Raw genomic sequence first — 22,861 nt, 5'->3', positions numbered from 1 at the left:
CCGTCAGAAAGCGCAAATCATAAACTCATTAAAGTTGCTCTTTGACTCGAAACAAAAAAAACACCATAAGCCTGTCTCCTCAACACAACTTTTCCTGAATTACAACCTCTAACAAAGGAAACCAGATTAAAAACGTCGTCATTTGAATAAGAAATTCTCTGCCTCGCTAGCTTTCAGAGAGAGACAGACATGAGCAGATAAACAAACACTCACCCCAGTTAAGGTCTTTATGTTGTGCAGTGCATTCTGGGCCTCCAGGGCAGCTTTCCGTGTGTAGAATGTGACAAAACAGCACCCTGGGAAACAGACAGAGACGGAGAGAGAGAGAAAGACAGAGGTAAGCATTTTAAGCATGCAATAAGCCAAGTGGATTTGATCTTTTTCTTTTTGTCTCACTACCTGCTGAGAGAGAAAACAATCTCACTGCTGTCATACAGATCTCTGCCAAACTGCACCACAGAGAAGATAAGGGACAAGGGATAGAGAGAGAGAGAGAACGAGAACGGGAATGAGAGGAAAGAGGCTAATATTTGATGCTTAATAAACAGCCATATGGAGTGGGATTTTGGACCAATGAGATTTCACTGTGGGCGGGGCTACCCAGCTTGATGCCTCTTATTGTTGCAAGCATGACTAAGGTAAAAACTTTGACCATGTGTGAAAAATCTTTTGTACTTTCTGAAAGAGAAAACACTGCACATTGTGACACAATGGGAGTCAATCAGAACACTCCTGTCCGGAGAAAAGAAAAGAAAAGAAAAGAAAAGAAAAGAAAAGAAAAGAAAAGAAAAGAAAAGAAAAGAAAAGAAAAGAAAAGATGAGATTTCAGTAAGTAAAAACAAAAAACGTTAAAACTATTTATTTATTTGTTTGTTTATTTAAATTTAAAATTGTATATATTCATAAACATATTTATTTAAAAATGTATTAGTACAATTATTAATGTAACAAAATGTTTTATATAAATATTTAAAAACATATATGTTATTTTGAAACAAACAAACAAATAAATAAATGTTTGCATTAATATTTTGGAATAAAAAACATGCTCACAAGAGTCATTTGCTTATGAATCAGTATTTCTGTGCAGCCGAGGAGGACAATCTAATGGCAAGCTTTGTTATAATGTCTATTATTTTGCATTAAACTGTTTTACTGAACAGTGTTTTATTGTTAACTAAAACTAAGACTATTAAAATTGTATTAATTGAAATAAAGCTGAAATGAAATAAAATATAAATATTAGATGAAACACTACAACTTTAGAATTGTTGACTTGACAATTAATTGAAATTAAGTATTAAAAATTGCTAACGCTAAAACTCAAATAAAACTAAGGCCAAATAGAAGTAAAAAAAAATAACTAATAAAAATTAGAAAAGCTAAAATAATTTTTGTCTTTTAATCATTTTTAATAAAAATACTAAAAACAAATTCAAATTAAAACTAAAAATATACAAATAAAAGCATATTTAGAGTATTAAAAAAATACTATAATAGTTACATATAAAACATTACTAAAAATAACACTGATTTTCAGACTGAAACTCACTTCAGACTCAAATTAAATATGTAACACTTAATGGACATGTTCCATTAATCCACAAAATTTCAAGATACTTTTTGAGGCCACCAAAACCGATCGACCGAAAGGCTCTGTCCTTCATCAGAAGATTGAAAACGAGTATATGTACAGTATGCATTCGCATGCATCACTGTCCTTGACTGCGCATTGGAGCACAGAAGTACGCACACACACACACACACACACACACAAACAGACAGAAATCACCAGAGGACTGACAGAAAGAATCAGCTGGGGACCTTTGTATGTATGTGTGTGTGCGGCTAAAGCAAGCTGAGAGTGCTGGCATGTTTTATTTAGAGACAAAAGAGAAGAGGAACAAGAAAAAAAATGAGTGAACTGAATCCCCTTTTACTGCCAAGGAGAATTTTGGCAGGATAAACTAAGGACTCACTCATCCCTGGCAACAGTGCAGTCCAGTCCATGGCCAAAATAACCCTGTTCCCAGTGTTACACACACACAGACACCAGTAAGTGATCATACACATTTAAACATGCCTGAAACATCCCCATCAGTCAACATTGACATTTGTCCTGGCTGGGGGACTTTATGGTTCCGGGCCATTAACACAAAGGTTGCAAGTTCAATCCCAATTAAGTGTGACCTAGCAACTGAAGTGTTAATGAGATCCCGGTTCTGATCAATCACCATTGTTCCTGAAGAAAAAAATACTGACCCCAGGGATCTCAAAGGATTGCATCCAGAATTAATGTAGCACAGGCATCCTCAAATCTGGCCCACTCCTACAGAGTTTAGCTCTAACCCTAATCAAACACACCTGAACGTGCTAATCAGAGTCTTCAAGATCATTAGAAAATCACAGGTAGGTGAGTTTGATCAGCATTGGAGCTAAACTCTGCGGCAGATTGGACCTCCAGGGAAAGATTTGAGGAACCCTGGTGTAGCATATCTGCTAAATATACATGTAGTCTGTTTGCACAAAAATACAGAGAGCTTTCTAAAAATTGTAAGCTTAAATCTGATTGGTTGGTTTTGCAAATGAAAAAGGTGGTTGGTCGCTTCCTGTCTCAGTGGGCGGTTCCTGGTCAAAATGAGCTTCAGTGTGGACCAGACTTTATGGCGTAAATTTACGGTTATATAAGCAATAAGCAAAAATTTGTTTTCATAAACATGGTACTGTTTTTATGAAAAAATTGTGAAACATTTGATATAGGGGGAGTGTTCACATGCGTTTTGTGTACAGAGATTTGAGTTAATACCACATGAGCCTAAACACTCCACAGCTACTCTAACAGTAATTCTACATGAGCTCATAATACTCCAGTAGTATTAAGTAACACTCCACTACATCAAGACTTGGAAGGCATCGCAAACTTGTGTAAGACCAGTGAAGGTAATGAGATTGAGAAAATGATAGTTCTGACAGAAGAGCCATGCTCAAATCTGTTGTAAAAAGCTATGAACTCACAGTAGTGAACCAATTATTGTTATTAGTGTTTTGTTAAGAGTGGTGTCATTTATCATATTACTGTTGCTGATTTCCCCATGTTTAATGTGAAGGGGCACTTCACATTATACCAAAACACACAGATGACAACTTGAGACTTTTCCAGGTCCTTCTAGAACCTAGAGATGTCCAAAACCATTAAAATGCTGCCTTCAAAACAACGTTAATATGAACCAGTCAGCCAATAAGATCATGTTCATTCCTGTGCTGTCAGCAAAAGTGAAGGAAACGCAGGCTTTCTCGACTCTGCCAGCAACTCATTCCTTGGCTGTTGACAGCGGTTTGTGTTTAATCGTGTTGCGACACTGGAAACTTTTGACAATCCCAGCCAGGGAGGTCAGAACAGCCATCCTCAAAGTGTTTTCCACATCCGTACGTGGCAGGACTGCTGGCGTACGGTCTGAAAGCCCATGCCTCACCTGAGACGGATAAGACAGGATAAAACCACGAGGCATACAAGCGCCTCAAGAGCTCTGTGACCGTTCACACTCGTGCTCAGACTCGCTGACGGACAGATTCTGTAATATCGTACAGCACGCGTGCATGCTTACAAACCCAGGGCTCATGTTTGGGTATTTACTAGGGCCGGGACTCGATTAAAAAAATTAATCTAATTAATTAGAGGCTTTGTAATTAATTAATCGAAATTAATCGCATTTTAATCGCATATAAATATTTGACCTGAGAACAGTGAGAAGTAAGTTTTTTTTATATGGATTTTTAAATTTCCCATCCACAGGGCCAACCAAAGCGGTCTCATCAGCTTCTTTGTCCATCCATGTTCACTGTGGTTTGTTTTTGGCTGTTTCTCAATATGTGTTCTTCAGCGATCTTGCGTCCTTGTGTTCTCGTTCTACGTCATCATTAACCGTCGAAGTTCAGTTCCAATTCTCAAGAACGTAAGTATAGAGGATGCATGAAAGCGCCCAGATATGTTCTTGAAACTGAGGATGCATCGAGTGCAGACTTGAACCCAGAAAACGCTGTGGGTGGCCGGTGTACGGAAGCCTGTAAGCTTTAAAGTCGCTCTCACAAATACTTAACGGCTCTTCAAGTTGAAAGTAAACATTTATCGTTTTGTTTTGGTTAATTTTAATAAAGTTATAAGACCCGGAGAAAGTCTGCATTTTTATTGGCATATTAAAATGAATCTTAACAGTAAAACATATAACGCTGTAAAATAAAACAATACAATTATATGAAAGTAATATCTATAATAGTATGAAATGTTTTAATAAGTTATGACATTTTGTAATATTTATTGTTCATTGGTCGCTGCTTATGCTGAGACTATGCGGTCAGTTAAGCAGGAACGCAGTACATCTCAATTCTCATAAGTGTGCGTTCTGTGTTCTCGCGTCCTTCCGAGTTCGTTCTTCCAAGGAAGCTTGGCAAGACCGGTCTCCACGAGAACGCAAGTCCGTTCTTAAACAGCCTGAACGCTAGTTGGTGCTCCAGTATAATCGGTCCGCCGAAACTCATCCAGTGAGAAACGTTCCGCGGTGCAAAAATAAGTGCGATTAAAATGCGTTAAAAACATTTAACGCGTTATTTTTGTGTAATTAATTAATCTAAATTAACGCGTTAAAGTCCCGGCCCTAGTATTTACACATCTAACAGTAACAAAGATACCTGTCCTATTTTAATTTAAAATGAATTCCACATCTGTTCCATGATGCTGTTGTATCATTAGTACTTATACAATTAATACTATAATTTTTTACGAAGAATAAAAATAGATTTTTGTCCCACTCACATTTTCTTGGTTAAATAAACATTCCTTACACCATCAGAAAAAAATAAAATAAAATAAAAAATAAATTTTATATTTTTTACATTAAAGGGGACATCAAGATGCAAAATTCACTTTTACATTATATTTGAACATAAATGTGTGTTGGCAATGTGTGTACGCAAGGTGTAGACAAGAATGTCTCCTAAGCAGTGAACAAAGAATGAACAAAGTAGTCATCATTTACTCCTGACATCTGAGCCGCTGAAGATGCAGAGGATTATGTTAGTTTTTGAAGGGAATCCAATCTACGTAAATGCGTTTACGTTTGCACGAATCATGATCTAAATCTCCTTTCCTAATAATGTGCTAGTTAGCGAGTTTTATGATGAATGCGGCTAAGTTAAGGAAGAGAGGGGCAGGGTGAGCAGAGCTCATTAGCATTTAAAGGGACATGCATCAAAACAGGTCGCTGTGAACATTGAGAAATTTTAACCAAAGTATGTTATAGACTTTTCATGAAGACCCTAAAGAATCTTACCAACTTGTGGAAAATGGGCATCTGATGTCCCCTTTAGCAATGTAATCAGTATTCTATTTATTAGAGCCAGGTATGAATCTCATCAAGTTAGTATATTTAAGCATTTTACATTTATTCCAAAATAATAACTCAAGTCAGTAACAATTTATTTGTGAACTTATGTTCAGCTATTCTTTTTAATAGTTAATTTTTAACAATTGTTTGGATCATCAGTCATCAAAGCTTGGCAGATATTTGTCACAGACACAGATTTACTTTAAATTCCATCCAACTATTCACTAAAAACTCCCACAGGCCATGTTTTCATTCCATTTCAAGTCTGATTTTGACTTAAAGTGCTTATATCTAAATGTGTGAGTTGTTTACTTTTTAGTAGTCTTTCCATTAATATGCCATTATATTGTTCATTCAGTCTGATTTGCGGAACATGCACAAACACAAGAGGTGGGATTTGTCGCATGAACCGGTCAAACCGAACATAACCAACATAATTTTACAGATTCTGTTAAAACTCAATGGGCTCAGGGGAGGAGCGAGAGATGCCGACTCCCGCTGTAACTTTACCTACTGGTGTCGCTATTGGACAATGTTCCAATGATTTATAGACTAAGTTATTTTGTAACATATTTGTACTACAAACTTTTTTCTCATCCAATATTTTGAGGAGGCACTGCCTCCCTTGCGTCCTCAGATGAAACGTCCCTGCTCGATACTACTTTTTTCCTTTTCAGTTTAAATTCAACAGTTCCGAGTAAATTTTATTTTATTTTTTTCTGAAAATAAAGTAGTCTTTCACAACTGACTGTGAATTCAGTCCCGATACGGACGCTTTTCATGATCCAATCAATTCATGAAGGACAAAACGAACCGCCCTAAGCATTCTCCATCCCGTTTCACTCGGAAATGTGTCACATTATGGAAGTATAACAGGTTGCGGCCCCCGTTTTCGTGTTGACTGTAAATGAAAACGTCTTGAATGTCAATTTTTCCCAGATTCAGTTTTTGATCTGTTATACGAGACAGACCATCCAAAGCCCTAAAGTTATGAACTTAATCCCATGAACACACATATCTGTTAGAATACATTTCAATACATTAGCATAGCATGTCTGCATTTGGCCTTAGAGGACACACACACACACACACTTGTATCATTCTGCGGCTGTGCTACGTGTCCAGGGACTGAAAAGGATGTACACACAAATGCATCCATTCATCTTGTGAGCGTGTAGGCGTGCGTATGTGTGTGTGACGGACTTCAAAGGCAGACAGGAATACATCTTTACTAAAGAACCCCAGCTGCTCAGGGCCATTTAGCCCAGGACCGCTCTCGCATCACTCAATCAACAAGGGACAGTCTGTTTCTATGTGTGTGCGCGTGTGCAGACCGTTCTAAATTGCAGCCCAGCTCTGATAAACAATTCCTGCTCTTCACCTCTGGGTGCATTTATATTCTACGCCTTCGTTCTGGCCTCGCACACACACACGCATGGGACAAGCGATCTGTGTCTGCGTCTGTTCGGAAGCACCTCCCCGCTGATTCTCAGGCTATGGCGGCCAGGCAGGGACACACGGGGGCACAGGACGCGACATCCCGTGCTGAATCGGCACAGCGGGTGCATGAACGTAGATTAAACCACTGAGACCACAACTTGCTAGGATGTGTGCGAGTGTGACTACTTTTCGGCTGTGTGCCGCTGCCCAATCTGTAATAGGCTGATACATTTCCACATTGAAAAAATGTTGGATCTGGGTTGACAGAATATCACACTGGCCCCTTAAACCTACAAGTCTTAAACCAGGAAGCACTAACGTCAGTGACCAAGGATGCATAATATTGTCCTCACTGTGTGAAGCTAATAAAACAACAACTCAAGATGCAAATCTAGATTCCATTATAATCCAGTTGTCTGCACTGCTGTGCTGCAGCATGATGTGATGGACAGTGAGGCACGCAAAAGCAAAGCTACTCCATCCACTTGCATAATACATGCAAAGCATATATTTAATATGTTTGAATACATATTTAGTTTATTATTATAAAGATATTATATATTATGTGTGAACTGCTGTGTGTAACAAACTGTATTTGACAAATTAATGAAAAAAAGTCTTATATTTTTGTGCGTTTATATAGGTTTACAAATATTTCATACATTCTAACAATTTAAAAATATATTTTGAATATTTGAAATTTTAAATATTTAATTTATGTTAATATTATACAGTCAAACCAAAAAAATATTCAGACACCAGATATAATTGTAGATTTTTTTGGTTTGATTGTTTGTTTTAACTAGTGGGTGCAGGACGCTATAGTTAATTTATGTAAGTGAGGATAGCAAAATAAAGTGAACTGTGACATATTATAACCAAAAATTCGACATACAGTGGACTACCAGTAAAATTTGCGTTCAAAAAAATATTCAGACACTTTGACCTGACCATGTTTTGCTTAAGTGTTTTTTTTTATTCTAAAATTGCTAATGTGACCTTTTTACACCACAGACTGAACAAAATTAAGCATTGCTTGATAAATGTTTGACCTAAATTGGTATTATAAAATTGTGTACTTAAATTTACAAGCTGAATCATTTTTGGTTGATTGCAATCCATTACATACCTTTCTATCAAAGTTATCCGACATGATCAAGATGAAGTTGTTCTGACACAGTTTAACTCTGAGTTCTTGTCATATTTTATTACCATTTTCTAAACTATAGCAAATAAATTGTGATATAATGTGAGAAATGTTGAAAGTGTCTGAATAAATGTTGGTTTGACTGTATATAACCTGCAAACTGATGTATGCATTTTTTTTTTAAACAGATGTTGAAGTGAGTATAGAAACATATATGTAACTCTTAAAGAAAAAGGAACTAAAGACTGCAATGTACCGTGCTTGCTTGTAGGTGGGATGCAACACTTGAGGGACAGTGCGAAATCCAAAAGCAGTTATTATTTAAGTATATTTATTAACTTTATATTATTATTACAAATATTGTGTGAACTGATGCATGCTATGAATTTATTTGTTAAATATTTACATTATTATTGCATATAATGTGTGAACTGATGCATGGGATTAATTTACTTGTTAAACATTTATATTAACATTGCATATAATGTAGAAATTGATGCATGCACTGTATTTTATTTCTTAAATATTTAATAAATAAATAAATAAAATGTGTTCAGTTGTTGAAGTTAGTTCTCAAAAATAAGTGTAAAACTTTTGAAAACTAAATAAAGACTGCAATGTGTCATGTTAGCTTGTGGGCAGGTTATGTATTAAACTAGTAGGTTGCGTCAGTGGAAAGTCACGGAAACTAGAATAAATGTGCGTGAACTTGAGTACGATCTCAGGTTATCTAATTCTGTGTGTTTATTTTGCTTTAGGACACTTCAAATTGAGTCCTGTTAACTGGCACACTTTTCTTAATATAACCTGCCCATTAATTGGTAATTTCAAAAGGTGGAAAACTGTCCTTATGGGAGAAAAAAAAAATGGAAAACCAAATCCTTTTTTAGAGAAAATCAGTTCTAATTGGCAGACGCCACAGGGAAAGACTGTGCCAGAGAGACACGTGGGAAGTTAACGCTCACCTTGCGACTTTGTTGGTGGAGAAATCTTTCAATACGGTCTAATTTAACAGTCGGAGTCGCGCGCAGACGACCTTTTCCTAAATGAAAATGGGTTAGAGTGAAGCTGAAGGCTAGCGGCGGCCATTACGGCCCCACAGCTGTGTCAGAGGCCTTGATGAAGCTGGTCCTGAGAGAGGTACTCTAACTGCAGCTAACTGAACTACAGGAGCACTCATCACCCCGTCTGAAAGCCAATCACACACCTCGGCTCTGCCGGAGATACCCGTCGCAATGCCTGTGTGTCCGAGAAAGAGAGTACAGGACTTGAGTAATGCTTTCCCACTCGGCCCTGACTCATCCTCCATAAGAGTGAGAGGATGGGCGGCACTGTGAACGTGTACATGCCATCTTCCTGTCTGAGTGTTAACAACTCTGCAGAACCGAGGTTAACGCCTACGCTTCAGCGCTATTCTGAAACCCAGAGAGCTACCTCGCTGTCTACCGCCTACATAGGCAGCATCGGAACCAAAACTAAACCTCATAAATGACTGATTTGGAACATTACTGCATTCAAGTCGTGTTGAAAGTATCATATCTACGAGATGAGAGAACATGCATGCCACCACAATGTTGTAATTAATATTGCGATACTATAAAGATATAAACATCACAACTACTGTGCCAAACTGTCGGTTTTTATTTCAATTAAAAATTCTGAAGAAATCTGGAATATTTATAAACATATGTTTGCATACTGTCCGTCATCTTTAGTGATAGTTTTAACAGAGCCTGTTGTGATGCATTCTAACAAAGCCTAAATAGATTTTTGAACATAGCTTTTGAGAAATGGAGAAAAAGAAAGATATTGGATGGAGGATGCAAGTCAGAAACAGGCAGACAGGAGTAGAAGACGCAAAACAGGAAGTCCTAGACTTCTAACACATCACACATGTGAGCAGGTTTACATGACACAGCATGACTCCCTGCTGCTGTGATGGCATTTGTGATGTATTAAGACAGGAAACGCACGCTACCTTTGCTCTGTGGTGGGTTCTGACTACGATCTCGCAGTATGTTGATCTGGTAGACGGCTCCGTACGGCTCAAAAAGCTCCTTTAATTCTTTCTCGGACCAGGAGCGAGGGATCTGACCCACAAACATCTTAATGGCGTCCGGATCAGGCTGGTCCGAGTGTTCCAGGGCGCCGTTCATCTTCCCAGCTGTACCGTTACTGCAGAGAAACAGAAAGCAAGCGTTATGAAATGTCAATAGCGTATGTCGTTGTCGGTCTCTGAGCTCACAGCGAGAGCAAATTTGGGCCGGACAGATCGACAACTGCTCCTCATTAAAGCAGGAAGACATGGAGACACAAACCCTGATTAAAATCACAACAGTGTTATTACACTCAGCATGTGTGCTGTGTCGTGTGTGTGTGTTTGCGTGTTGATAGTCCTGAGCAGGTACAATTCAGACTCTGTTCTGGGTTCAATAAGCTCTATTACCATATAAAATAACTTTAATTTGCTCCTCAGTTTGTACAAACAAAGAAAATGCGTGTTTACAGTAAATTTAAAATTGGATTCTATGGGGCAAATGTCGCAATTGATAAAAATACACATCATGATCATGATTAAAATGTGACCCTGGACCGCAAAACCAGTCATAAGGCTCAATTTTTTTAAATTTAGATTTATTAATCTGAAAGCTGAATAAATAAGCGTTCCATTGATGTACGGTTTGTATGGAGACGATCGCCATTAAAGATGTCCAAATGAAGTTCTTAGCAATGCATATTACTAATCAAAAATTACGTTTTGATATATTTAAGTTAGGAAATTTACTAAATATCTTCATGGAACACGATCTTTACTTAATATCCTAACGATTTTTGGCTATTGCTACAATTAAAACCCATGCTACTAATGACAGGTTTTGTGGTCCAGGGTCACAAATATCATTAAAAGACTTACAAACAGTATTATTTGTGTTACCATGAGATTATTATGATGAAATTGCTTCTGTCAACTAACGTCATGACCATCTAAAGCTGAATTCGCTCTGTTATAGAAGTGTTAAACATCAAAAGGTTTATTTGTTATTCTTGGAACAACTTTATTCATGGAAAAAACTTTAAATACATGGATTTTGTATGAAATAATCAGTATAAGTGCTTTAACATTTCTGCTTTAAAACCACTCAGTACATTTGCCCCATTGACTTCCATTGTTAGTGGTTTACTACAAACATAATTTCACAAATGGTAGCTTCAACATGAATTAAACGCAGAATTTTGAGTGACTCACAAAAGAATGTAACAAACCGTAACATGATAAAAACGGCTAAGCTGAGTCAGGGTGCGAGCTGGATCCGTGTGACCCCTAGACGTCCATGTTGCTGGTTCAACGAGTTCATGAGGAATTTCAGGCGCTTGTTTCAGTTCCACATGAAAGCACTCAGAGAGAGAGAGTTATCGACCCCCACACTCACATTTCCTTTTTTTTTTACCAGCTTACAAATAACAAAACATGTGAACAAGTCTAAACAAACTAAAAAATCATTGAGTGTCTACTCAATTTAATTTTAGTTTGGTTTTGCTGATCGAAGGCCAACCAGCCTGCTGCCCTTCAACGGATATGAAAATAAATTAAAAAAATTAAATAAATAAACACTTCTATCCTCAGCGAAGAAGCATAATCATTTCCTCATGAGACTAATTATCGCACTAAGCATTCTGTGAGTAAGCCTTCTCCGCCTGTTTCAAGATAACCGTTCAAATTTCTTCCCTTCGAAACGTGCATCACTCCAAGGGCATTTTGACATGAATTAAGCACTATTCTCTGCACAAATGAGAAATTATTTATTTTCTCAGTATATTGTACTGGTCTGCCAGATTTGAGGAACTAAAATATCTCACCGGCACACCTTTAAAGGGAATTTATATATATATATATATATATATATATATATATATATATACGTATATATATATATAAGGGATGAACGATATTTATCGGACCGATAAATTATCAACCGATATGAGAGAAAATGGCGTCATTTTTATTGCTCCGATAAATGAATTCAATCCGATAACTAGATCTGATAAAGTATGCTTGCTGGTAAATCAATCAATCAGTCTGATTTATCTGAGATTCATCTTCTTTCCGAGTGCAAGTGATTGCAGCTTTAAACTGCAGTGACTGTCAGCATGTGTTGTGCTCATTACGTCATCATTTGCGAACATGTCTTCGGCAGTCTGGAAGTTTTTCTCGGTGGCAGAGGAGGACAATGCCATTGCTATTTCCAATGCATGTTCAGCAAGGATTCCGAAAGGAGAAAAAAGGGCATCGAGTAGGGTTGTGACAGTGAGGAAATTTTCCCAATGGTTAATCGACGTGTGTCAACACCTTACCGGTATCACCTCGGTGGATGGGGGGTGGACGTCGTTTGTGTCTTCTCTCTTTTCCTCGTTTTCCTTTGGTTTTAAATAGCTTGAGTTTTCTCACTTTCCTTTGCTTAAATAGCTTGTAAAAGCACTGTGCGCATTTTATTTTCACTTTTAAATTAACGGCAATTCGGCATCAATTACAACATACAACATAGAACATATAGCTAACTTTTATTAACAAAACGAATAAAAATGTGCCATGCTATATGCCTAATATAAAATAACAGATAACTTACAAATTTTAAATATGCATGGTAGGCCTATACAAAACTGAAAATCAGTAAAGACTGAGGAACAAATAATTATAGAGATGGAGGCACGGACTGCATACACCTTGATGTAAAATAATGGGAAAAATATCACAGTTTAAATAAAATAAAAATCAGCAAATACTGTGGAACCAAATAGGCTAAATGAGAAACGAATGTTTAAAAAAAATAAAAATAAATAGACCTTCCAATATCACCTTAGATAAATGGCAGGTCAACAGGCTTTTCAAAATCCACAAATATTTTTAAAACAGGCGCTTTTACATTTCTTTTTGAAACTCTTCTGCCATTGTCTTGTCTTTTTCACCTCACTCTTGTCAGTCAGCTCGACTCTCTCCTCAGGTGATAAATGAAATCTGATCTGTGATGCGCGACTGTAAAAACAAAAACTATTTAATACAATCGTTATCCGTGAAGATTCACTTCTCTCTAAAGGCGCGTCTAACCAGGAGATGGCGAATACTTAGTATTTCCCCCGGACACATTCATGGTAATTACTTTTGCTGGGGCTTTTGCTTTATTGCGTGTATTTGAAGCAGAACTCTTCAGCTGTGCTGACGGCTCGCTGCTGCTGCGGGACACTAAACACCGTCGAGTCGCTCTTGACAGTCACGGCAGCACGGACTCGTGTTGTTTCCACCAGCGCGGCAATTTTTTTCATCAATAATTGATGGATGTCTAAAATATAAAGATAAGGAGAAGCCTAAAACAGGCCCGAGGACCGGCCCGCGTCTGAACTTTGACGTGAATATTGGCCCGAAGCCCGGCCCTAGGGACATAAAAAAGTAGGAGCCCGACTTTAAATTTAAAATAATAATAATAATAATTGGGGGCTAAAAGTGTGTTGTAATGCAAGCGTTACTGAACATGTACCGAGTATAAAAAAATGAACGTATCGGTATCGGCGATGAGAAGGACTTAATTATCGGTTATCGGTAACGGTTCAAATTTTTCATATCGTGCATCCTTAATAACTCCATTATTTTATTGCACATTCCAAGTAATATCAATCAAACTGCAGTTGGGTCGTTTTGATTAAGTAATAATAACTTACACAAATACAAAAGTTCATTGAAAGTATGTTTTTTACATATTAAATTTCATTTTATAGCAAAAGCAGATAACTCCAACAGTAATTTTTTGGCAAAAGCAGATAACTCCACATTTCATGTTTTAGAGTTTAAAAAAACTCGTTTAATCCTTGTAGTCTCCTCAGATGACAATGTAGATACCTGACAAATGTAGTTGTTGTTGTGATCATAGATTATTGATGTGATTACACGCAATGCACGGAGCTTTTCCCTCAACATTGTAACGCACTGCTTTTGCAAGGTTCCATGAAAACGTTTCAGCTTTTATTTTCCTTTTTCGTCCTGAAGAAGATATCACAGGTTCATCAAGTTTGTCGAAATTATTCATCCTCAATCACTTTTAGTCAGCTTTGACGAAACTCCTCTCAGCTAGCACGTCTTTTCAAAGTGAAAGTTGCCTTGTCACCTGACCTGAATACAGCGCGCTGATTCGCTAAAATTGACTTATCGGCTTCTGTTCAAAAACAACAAGGGCGCTTGTCGGCTTATCCAGTAAAACGTGAACTTGCGATGCCTTGAAAGTGGACAATACAGGCTTTTTTGGCCAAACGTGTTTAGGGTTCATATCGCGCTATATGTGGAGAGTAATGCACGGCAATCAGCAATTTTTTTTCAAAAGTGGCGTTTATCGGTTTTTGCAAATGAACTCTTCATATATATATATATATATATATATATATATATATATATATATATATATATATATATATTTATATATAAAGAAACTAAAAAAACTGCAAAAAATCAAATCACTGTAATTATGACAATCACAAGAAAAAGAAAGAAGGAAAGACAGAAAGAAAGAAAAAATATTTATGAATGAAGTACTTATATATAAAATATAAAATGTCAATCCCTTTTCAAACTGACATTTTTTTTTTTAGTTCATAAATAAATGTCAATTAAATATGTGAAAGATAAAAAAAAAGGTCAAGTTCAAAATAGAGACACTGGAGCACCAAAAGTAGACTCAGAAAGAGGGTGGAAATTGACGATTATCAGTTTAAGAAACAATGTATAAAACTAACATTATACTATTAATGTACTTAACAAAAGCAAAATTTGTGTAACTTACAACAGTATAGAATATAGAGACTATATAAATTACTCAGCACACAAATACACTGAATCCATCATGAGGCCTGTATATAGATTATTCAGGAATTGTTTCCTATGGACGGTTTACACGCGCACACACACACACACACACACACACATATATATAAACATAACGCACAAAAAAGCTATAAAGAACTAACTCACTCGGCCATTCACAAAGCCTAAGTTATCTTTAAGCCGATGAAGTGATTTGTCATTCTATTCAAAAGAACAAGGCCTAGAGTTAAAGAGCAGCAACCGATAAAAAGAAAAGGTCGGTGGTAAAGAGAAGAGACACAGACCTCTGGACTCGATTCATCCATCGCTTGCAGAAGGACCCTATTCTCTCCGCGGAGACGCCCAAGTCTTTGAGCGATTTAAAGGACATTTCTGCCTGCGCCGCAGGAAAGCCGCCCTCTCGGGTCGCCACGCCAACTGCTTCTCAGCTACCCCCACCCCAATAAATCCCCCAGCAGTTACCACAGTGATAAGGGTGCCCCTCGACACCGATCAAAAAGCAATAATGGTGAAAAAAGCAAGCATGACACAGACATAGAGGCCGAGAGCCAGAAACTGACTCTGATACAGAGAGAGGGATGGGACTGCCGAGTGTCAGGGTGTTGTGCGTGTATGTGTGTGTGCTTGTGTGTGTCACAATTAGTAATTGTTTCGTTCGACAAGGCCCAACTGCAAGAATACAAAGGAACAAGTCACAGGAAGCCTGTAACAGTGTGCTGGAGGACACTTGCACACACTGGGCTGGGGTTGGAAATCAAGAACCGGTTCTGAAACGGTTCCATTTTCTAAGAAACAATGCTGGAATCGAATGAATTTGGTTAGACTGAAGACTGGAGTAATGATGCTGAAATTTAGTTTTGCATCACATGAATAAATTTAATTTTAAACAGTTATTTTAAACTGTAATACAATTTCACAATATTACTCGGTTAAACTTTATTTTAAGGTGTCCTTGTTACAGTGTCATTATACATTTAAGTACTGAGTAATATTAATTAACTACATGTACTCGCTATATGGTTAAGTGTTAGGATTAGGGTTAATTGCATGTAATTATGCATAATTTATTGTTATTATAATAGTAACTACATGTAGCATTTGCAACAAGGACACCTTAAAATAAAGTGTTACCCATTACTTTTGATCTAATTAATACTTGATGACTTTCAAAAACATTAAGAGATCTTACCGATTCAAAACATTTGAATGGTATTGAACAAATTGCGCGCACACACACACACACACACACACACACACACACAAAAAATATAATAAAACACTTATTTTTAATCAAAATTACCAAAGTTATGCTCACATTCACTGCATTGTTTGAAAATGAATTGGTTACTTAATTAACATCCACAACAAAGGGACTTGTTTATAAACAAAATAAAAGTAAACTAAATGGTATAATACAGTTACAGTAGGATTATCTGGTGCTAAAAGGAATGCTTAAGGAACCAGACTCATTACGTGGAATCACAATCGTTAAATTGCTTACAGTTCCCTGCAAAGGCCTAAGGAGAGGAGCCATTGAGAGTTTAAATACATTGTCCTTTATTTGGATCATCTTTCTTTCACTCTTCTGTGCTGACAAGGTAGAAAGAGAAAGAGCCAGACACAAGGTGTCAATAGTGTTTGTGTGTGTGTGTGTGTGTGTTTGTCTGTCTGAATGTAAGTCCTGAGGCTCAGATTAAGTTGTCAAGTGGATCCACTCCTGCCATAGCATTCTTTCTCTCTCTCTCTCTCTTTCTTTCTATCCACTTCCCTCTCAATTTGAGTCAATTGTCTGCCTTAATGGCTTAACTAGACCTTCCATCAGCCTGGGCTGCTCTTAAGGTGTGTGTGTGTTGGGGGGGATTGCTGATGTAAGGAACTCTGATAGTCCGCAGGCTCACACACACTCACTCACTCACTCATGTACTTATAAACAAGTGCAATAACACTGCAAGCCAGCAAGACAACCATTTGTGCTTCTAAAGATAGACTAGATGGTAATATAAACATAAATGCAATATAACAAATTATGATTGGAGATAGAGTAATGGTTGGACTGATGTTATTTCACGCCTGAGCAGCCTCCATAAAAGGTTACAGAAACTCAGAGCAGTTCTAATGTTTTAAAATCTGGTATAGTTCAATATATATATTTTAAATACATTTATATATATTTCATTCAGCTGCAGGGACAGGACGACTGGTTGCAATCGAAGGAAAGATGAATGCGGCCAAGTACAGGGATATCCTGGACGAAAACCTTCTCCAGAGTGCTCAGGACCTCAGACTGGGCCGAAGGTTTACCTTCCAACAAGACAATGACCCTAAGCACACAGCTAAAATAACGAAGGAGTGGCTTCACAACAACTCCGTGACTGTTCTTGAATGGCCCAGCCAGAGCCTGACTTAAACCCAATTGAGCATCTCTGGAGAGACCTAAAAATGGCTGTCCACCAACGTTTACCATCCAACCTGACAGAACTGGAGAGGATCTGCAAGGAGGAATGGCCGAGGATCCCCAAATCCAGGTGTGAAAAACTTGTTGCATCTTTCCCAAAAAGACTCATGGCTGTATTAGATCAAAAGGGTGCTTCTACTAAATACTGAGCAAAGGGTCTGAATACTTAGGACCATGTGATATTTCAGTTTTTCTTTTTTAATAAATCTGCAAAAATGTCAACAATTCTGTGTTTTTCTGTCAATATGGGGTGCTGTGTGTACATTAATGAGGAAAAAAATTAACAAATGATTTTAGCAAATGGGTGCAATATAACAAAAAGTGAAAAATTTAAGGGGGTCTGAATACTTTCCGTGCCCACTGTATATATAATATATGTACTATTATATATAAGTATTTAAAGGACATTTCTGCCTGCGCCGCAGGAAAGCCGCCCTCTCGGGTCGCCACGCCAACTGCTTCTCAGCTACCCCCACCCCAATAAATCCCCCAGCAGTTACCACAGTGATAAGGGTGCCCCTCGACACCGATCAAATCACTGTATATATAATATATGTACTATTATATATATATATTTTTTTGTTAAATTATGACAAATTATATATATATATATATATATATATATATATATATATATATATATATATATATATATATATATATATATATATATATATATATATATATATATAGATAGATATATAGCAAAGAAAAGAGAAAAAAAATGCAAGTAGACTGTGGAAATGAAACTAATTTGGATACAAAATCCCTCTTCCACCCATTCCACACACATTAGTTGACAGGCAGCTGGGGGGGAAGTCGCAAACCTGTAATTTCCTCGGTTTAAAAAAAGAGCACAGCTGACAAGTGTGTGTATGTGTATGTAAGCAGGAGAGAGTGAGAAAGAGTAAGAAAAAGTGATTTTTATTTATTTTTCCAATCATCACGAAGTTAACACCGCCTGTCTGACAGCTGTGCTGTCGTATCTCTCTCTCACTGGCAACAGGTGATGCTTTAATTCCACTCATCAGTTAAGCTTTATGATCCTAATTAATCTCATTGGTCATAAAAACAAGGCGTTCTGCTCCGAGCGCTGAAAAATACTCAATCCATCCACACTTAATAGGGAAGATTTATCTCTGTTTCTCCATGGTTCATCTACTGCTTTATTTCTCTGTCTTTCTTTCATCGTGTCATAATTCAGGGCTTGTCAGTCACGTTTATAATGGGGAAACCATCCGTTCAATGACCCTGTATGTTGAATGTCCCATTCGCTGTCAAATTTATGGTATAATCATGTATTTATGACTAAGACTGTTCGTTCTGCAATTTGGTTTTAGGACATAATGGCTTTGTCACAAAACCTAGTGAGCTGCCATAGGAAGTACATACAAATGATCAAATCGTAAATTGTTTGGTCATCATACGCAAGTACACAAGTTTAAATCTCACCTATTTTTGTGCACGTACAAATATTCATATTGACTCTTTTTGGGGGATTTACAGGTACATCTGAATGCTTAAACTACATATTTTGAGTGTTGTAGGCCCATAAGAATATGTGCTTTTTAGGGCGTCATAGTCTGTTCGAACATTCAAATCAACCTTTTTTTTGGCTTCATATTCAAAAAATATAACGCTTAAACCATGTGCATTTTTGGCGACACATGCCTGTACAAATGTTCAATACGTACACACTTTTTAGGCATCGTAGGCTGTGCAAATATTTTAATAGTACATATTTTTCACTAGTGCTGTCAAGTGATTAATCGCGATTAATCGCATCCAAAATAAACGTTTTTTGTTTACTTAATATATGTGTGTGTATTGTGTATATTTATTATGTATATATAAACACACAAACATACAGCATATATTTGGAAACATTTACATGTATATATTTATATTCATATAATTTATATCATATATAAATATATTTAATATATAAACATTACATAATTTTCTTAAATATATAAATGTATGTGTGTGTATTTATATATACACATAATAAATATGCACACACGCATATGTTATGAAGACAAAAACTTTTATTTTGGATGCGATTAATTGCGATTAATCGTTTGACAGCACTAGTTTAAACTGTACGATTTTTGGGCAACAAAGGAATGTAACATGCAAAAAGTACAGATTTTAACATTCGCACAACCAAATGTCTAAAGTCGTACACGTTTATTAGCAATCAAAGGATGTAAAAACGTTCAAATCATACACTTTTCTTTAGCGCATCATAGGCACTTATTAATGTTTAAATAGTATGCATTTTTGACCAACATAGGCCAAAACATATGTCCAAATCGTACACATTTTTTAGGAATCGTAGACTGTAAACATTAAAAATCACACAATTTTTTGTTTGTTTTCGCATCAAAGACATGTATGAACATTTAAACCATATGCATAACAACATGCATTTTTTAGATGTTGTAGGCCCATATAAACATTAAAACTATACACATTTTTCAAAGCATTTTTATTTTCATTATTAAGCATTATTAGTATGTTCAAACTGCTTTCAAACCTGTCAATCTTCAAACTCGCTTATGAATTCCAAAAATGCTGTAGGCAGCTCATAGGATCTAAAACAGCCAATGATGAGCACTTGTCCTTTCATATGTCCTGACCAAGATAGGTAGACTTAACCACACACACACACACACACACACACACAAACACACACAAATCTCACACATCAAGGTCAGACAGGCACTGTGACTCCAAGAAGATATTTCCTGTCATCATGTTCGTCAACTGTCAGGGAGATTTCAAACTCTGACTATATTTAGAAAAAAATCACCTAGGACAAACTGTTTCCTGTAAACATCACATACAAAGTCAGTTGACAACAAAGCAAACCTACAAAATAAAAAGAGAATCATTTTTCAAGGTCTGAGCAGAGATATTTCCAACCAGTCAAAAACACACAGGCGAAAAAACATGCCAGCTTAACTGCGAAGAATGACAAGCATCGGCGCGTGTGCGCGAGCGCATGGGTGAGATGTACAAAACTGTTCTGTTAATCATTCCACTTGTTAAAAGTGTGAAGAGGAGGTGGGTGCTATAGCGGTTTCCATGGTAACTCTTGAAATGCGAGGCGCCGATGTGATAAATGTCACACTTGCTAATGAAGCAGCGAGCTGGAGAGATGCCGTCTTTCGGCGCTAACGAGGAGACGCGCACACACACAAGCCATAAAAACACAATAATAACAGCCTCGTTTTATCGAGAAACATTTTTAACTCGCTCCATAAAAACTGCATTACTTCAATATAAAATGACAAGCCCACCAGAGCACTTACAGATATATATTATTTCTAAATGGACAAGCTAAAATAAAAAAAAATAACACTGGGCTCTGAACAGTTTTATTGACTTTTTCATTGCTGGGAAATCTTAAAAACGACAAGAAATCAAAATTGACCTTATTTGCTTTCTTGATAAATGCCCCTCGTCTTATTCTGCACATTTCATCAATGCATGTTTTGAAGAACAAAAGTTTTTAGAATATTTCTCCTCCCCTTTCTAAAACTTCCTAAAATGTTCTTTTCATGCAGCCCAGGGCAGTAAAAAACATAATAATATAATATCACAGCTATATATAATATTCATGAGCCAATCAAATTTGTGATGCATAACATCTAGCCACGTCCTACATTGTCAGGGCTCGCAAAATCGCTAGCCCGACGTCCCGGGGCTATAGTGTTTTCCAGTCGGGCTACCAAAATGTATCACTGCCTTGCCCGACGGGCTACCTTAAATACAGGGCTCCCATGCAGTGTTCCCTCTAAGCTGAGCGCACGCGACCACGCTCTTCTTTCACCGCAGCCGCGGTATAATGTGCCTCGCGCACACAAAAATGAGATGGGAAGCCATTTGATTGAATGCCGCAGTAAAAGGGGAAGAATAGCAATGCTCGGGCAAACCGCTGTAGAGCTGATGTCACGACAGAGTTAGAACCGGTGAATGCGGTTTACAGGTTTCGTAGAAAGAGAACGATATGCACCAAATGAGTCGCTGTAGAAGCTGAATACTTCAATGTTGCGGTGCGCTCAACACGAAAGACAACGCAAACGCAATGACTTGAAATAAAACGTCCTCATGTATTAAAGAAGAGTGGCTTGATTAAGTGCTGGAAATAGCGGAGGATGGGCAAAGAACAGTAACAAAACTCGTACAAAACATGTACAGTCACACACAAGAGTACTTCATAACCATGTTTAGACAGCTATAGAAGAATTCATATGTTCACGTTTTTTATATTTAAATGACAGATCTCAGCTTACGTTTTGCTTCAGTTTGTATTCTATTCTATTCTATCAGTTTAAATAGTTTGATTTGATAATATATTATGTTAGGGCTATATTATAAACCTGATAAATAATTGACCTTGTTTTTGAGTCTTTGACTTTTAGTCTCTTGCTCATCAAGGCTGTATTCATTTAGAAAATACAGCAAAAAACTGTTATATAGTGAAATATTATTGCAGTTTCTAATTCTGGTTTCCTATTTTAGTACCTATACTTTGAAATATCATTTATTCCTGTGATCAAAGCTGTATTTCAGCATCATTACTCCAGTCTTCAGTGTCCCATGATCCTTCAGAAATCAATCTAATATGCTGATTTATTATCAGTGTTGAAACTGTTGTGCTGCTGGAACCTGTGTTTCTTTTTTCTTTGATTCTTTGATTAATAAACAATTGAAAAGAACAGCATTTATTCAAAACAGAAATATTTTCTAACAATAGAATCTTTACTATCAATTTTATCCATTTAACACATCCTTGCTGAATAAAGTTTATTTAACTTTCTTTAAACTTTTTAAAAGTATCTTTAAAAAAGAAAGAAAAAAATTCTGACCCCAAACTTTTGAATAGTTTATATTGTAACAAAATCTCTATTTTGACTAAACACTGTTCTTTTTAACTTTTTATTTTTAAAAAAATATCACAGGTCCCAAAAAATACAGTATATAAAAAAATAAATAAAGCAGTACAACTGTTTCCAACATTGATTAAAAATCAGCATATTAGAATGATTTCTAAAGGATCACGTGACTCTGAAAATACTGCTGTGCTTCACAGGAATTAAATCAATTTTAAAGTATATCAAAACAGAAAGTTTATTTTAAATTGCAATAATATTTCACAATATTGTTTTGTGAAATAATATTCAGTATTTTTTATCAAATAGATACAGCCTTGATAAGCATAAGAAACTTCTTTAAAAAACTTTAATGAAAATGTTTTTGATTGACATTTATGGTCTTTATTTTATTTGGGCTAGTTAAATTAATTTTCGGGCTACCAAAATCTGAAGAGTACCTGCCCGAAGGTATTAACAATTCTCGCTATTAACAAACAAATTAACTACGAATTTTGCCTCAGTAAACTCCTAATTTGCTGCTTATTAATAGTTAGTAAGGTAGTTAAGTTAATATGGTCATACAGAATATGTGCTTTATAAGTACTAATAAATAGCAAAAATGTTGCAAATATACTGCATAACAGGCATTATAATAAACAACTAGTTAATAGAACTGGTCCCTATACTAAA

General features: G+C 36.5%; 1 protein-coding gene across 13 annotated transcripts in view; it reads right to left on the bottom strand.

Moving 5' to 3' along the window:
- The window catches only part of LOC306861751 (CUGBP Elav-like family member 2), a 154,332-nt gene that overhangs the window by 42,409 nt on the left and 89,062 nt on the right, over positions 1 to 22,861 (bottom strand). For all 13 annotated transcript variants that reach the window (XM_079404201.1, XM_079404209.1, XM_079404206.1 and 10 more), the window contains 2 exons: positions 9,947 to 10,143; positions 214 to 296 (listed from right to left, as the gene is read on the bottom strand). In XM_079404201.1, the coding sequence (XP_079260327.1) occupies positions 214 to 296; positions 9,947 to 10,143 (280 nt within the window). The remainder of the gene's footprint in view (positions 1 to 213; positions 297 to 9,946; positions 10,144 to 22,861) is intronic.

The sequence above is a fragment of the Barbus barbus genome (genome assembly GCF_936440315.1).
Source record: "Barbus barbus genome assembly, chromosome: 42".
Taxonomy (NCBI): domain Eukaryota; kingdom Metazoa; phylum Chordata; class Actinopteri; order Cypriniformes; family Cyprinidae; genus Barbus; species Barbus barbus.
This window is presented reverse-complemented; position numbering and strand designations above follow the sequence as displayed.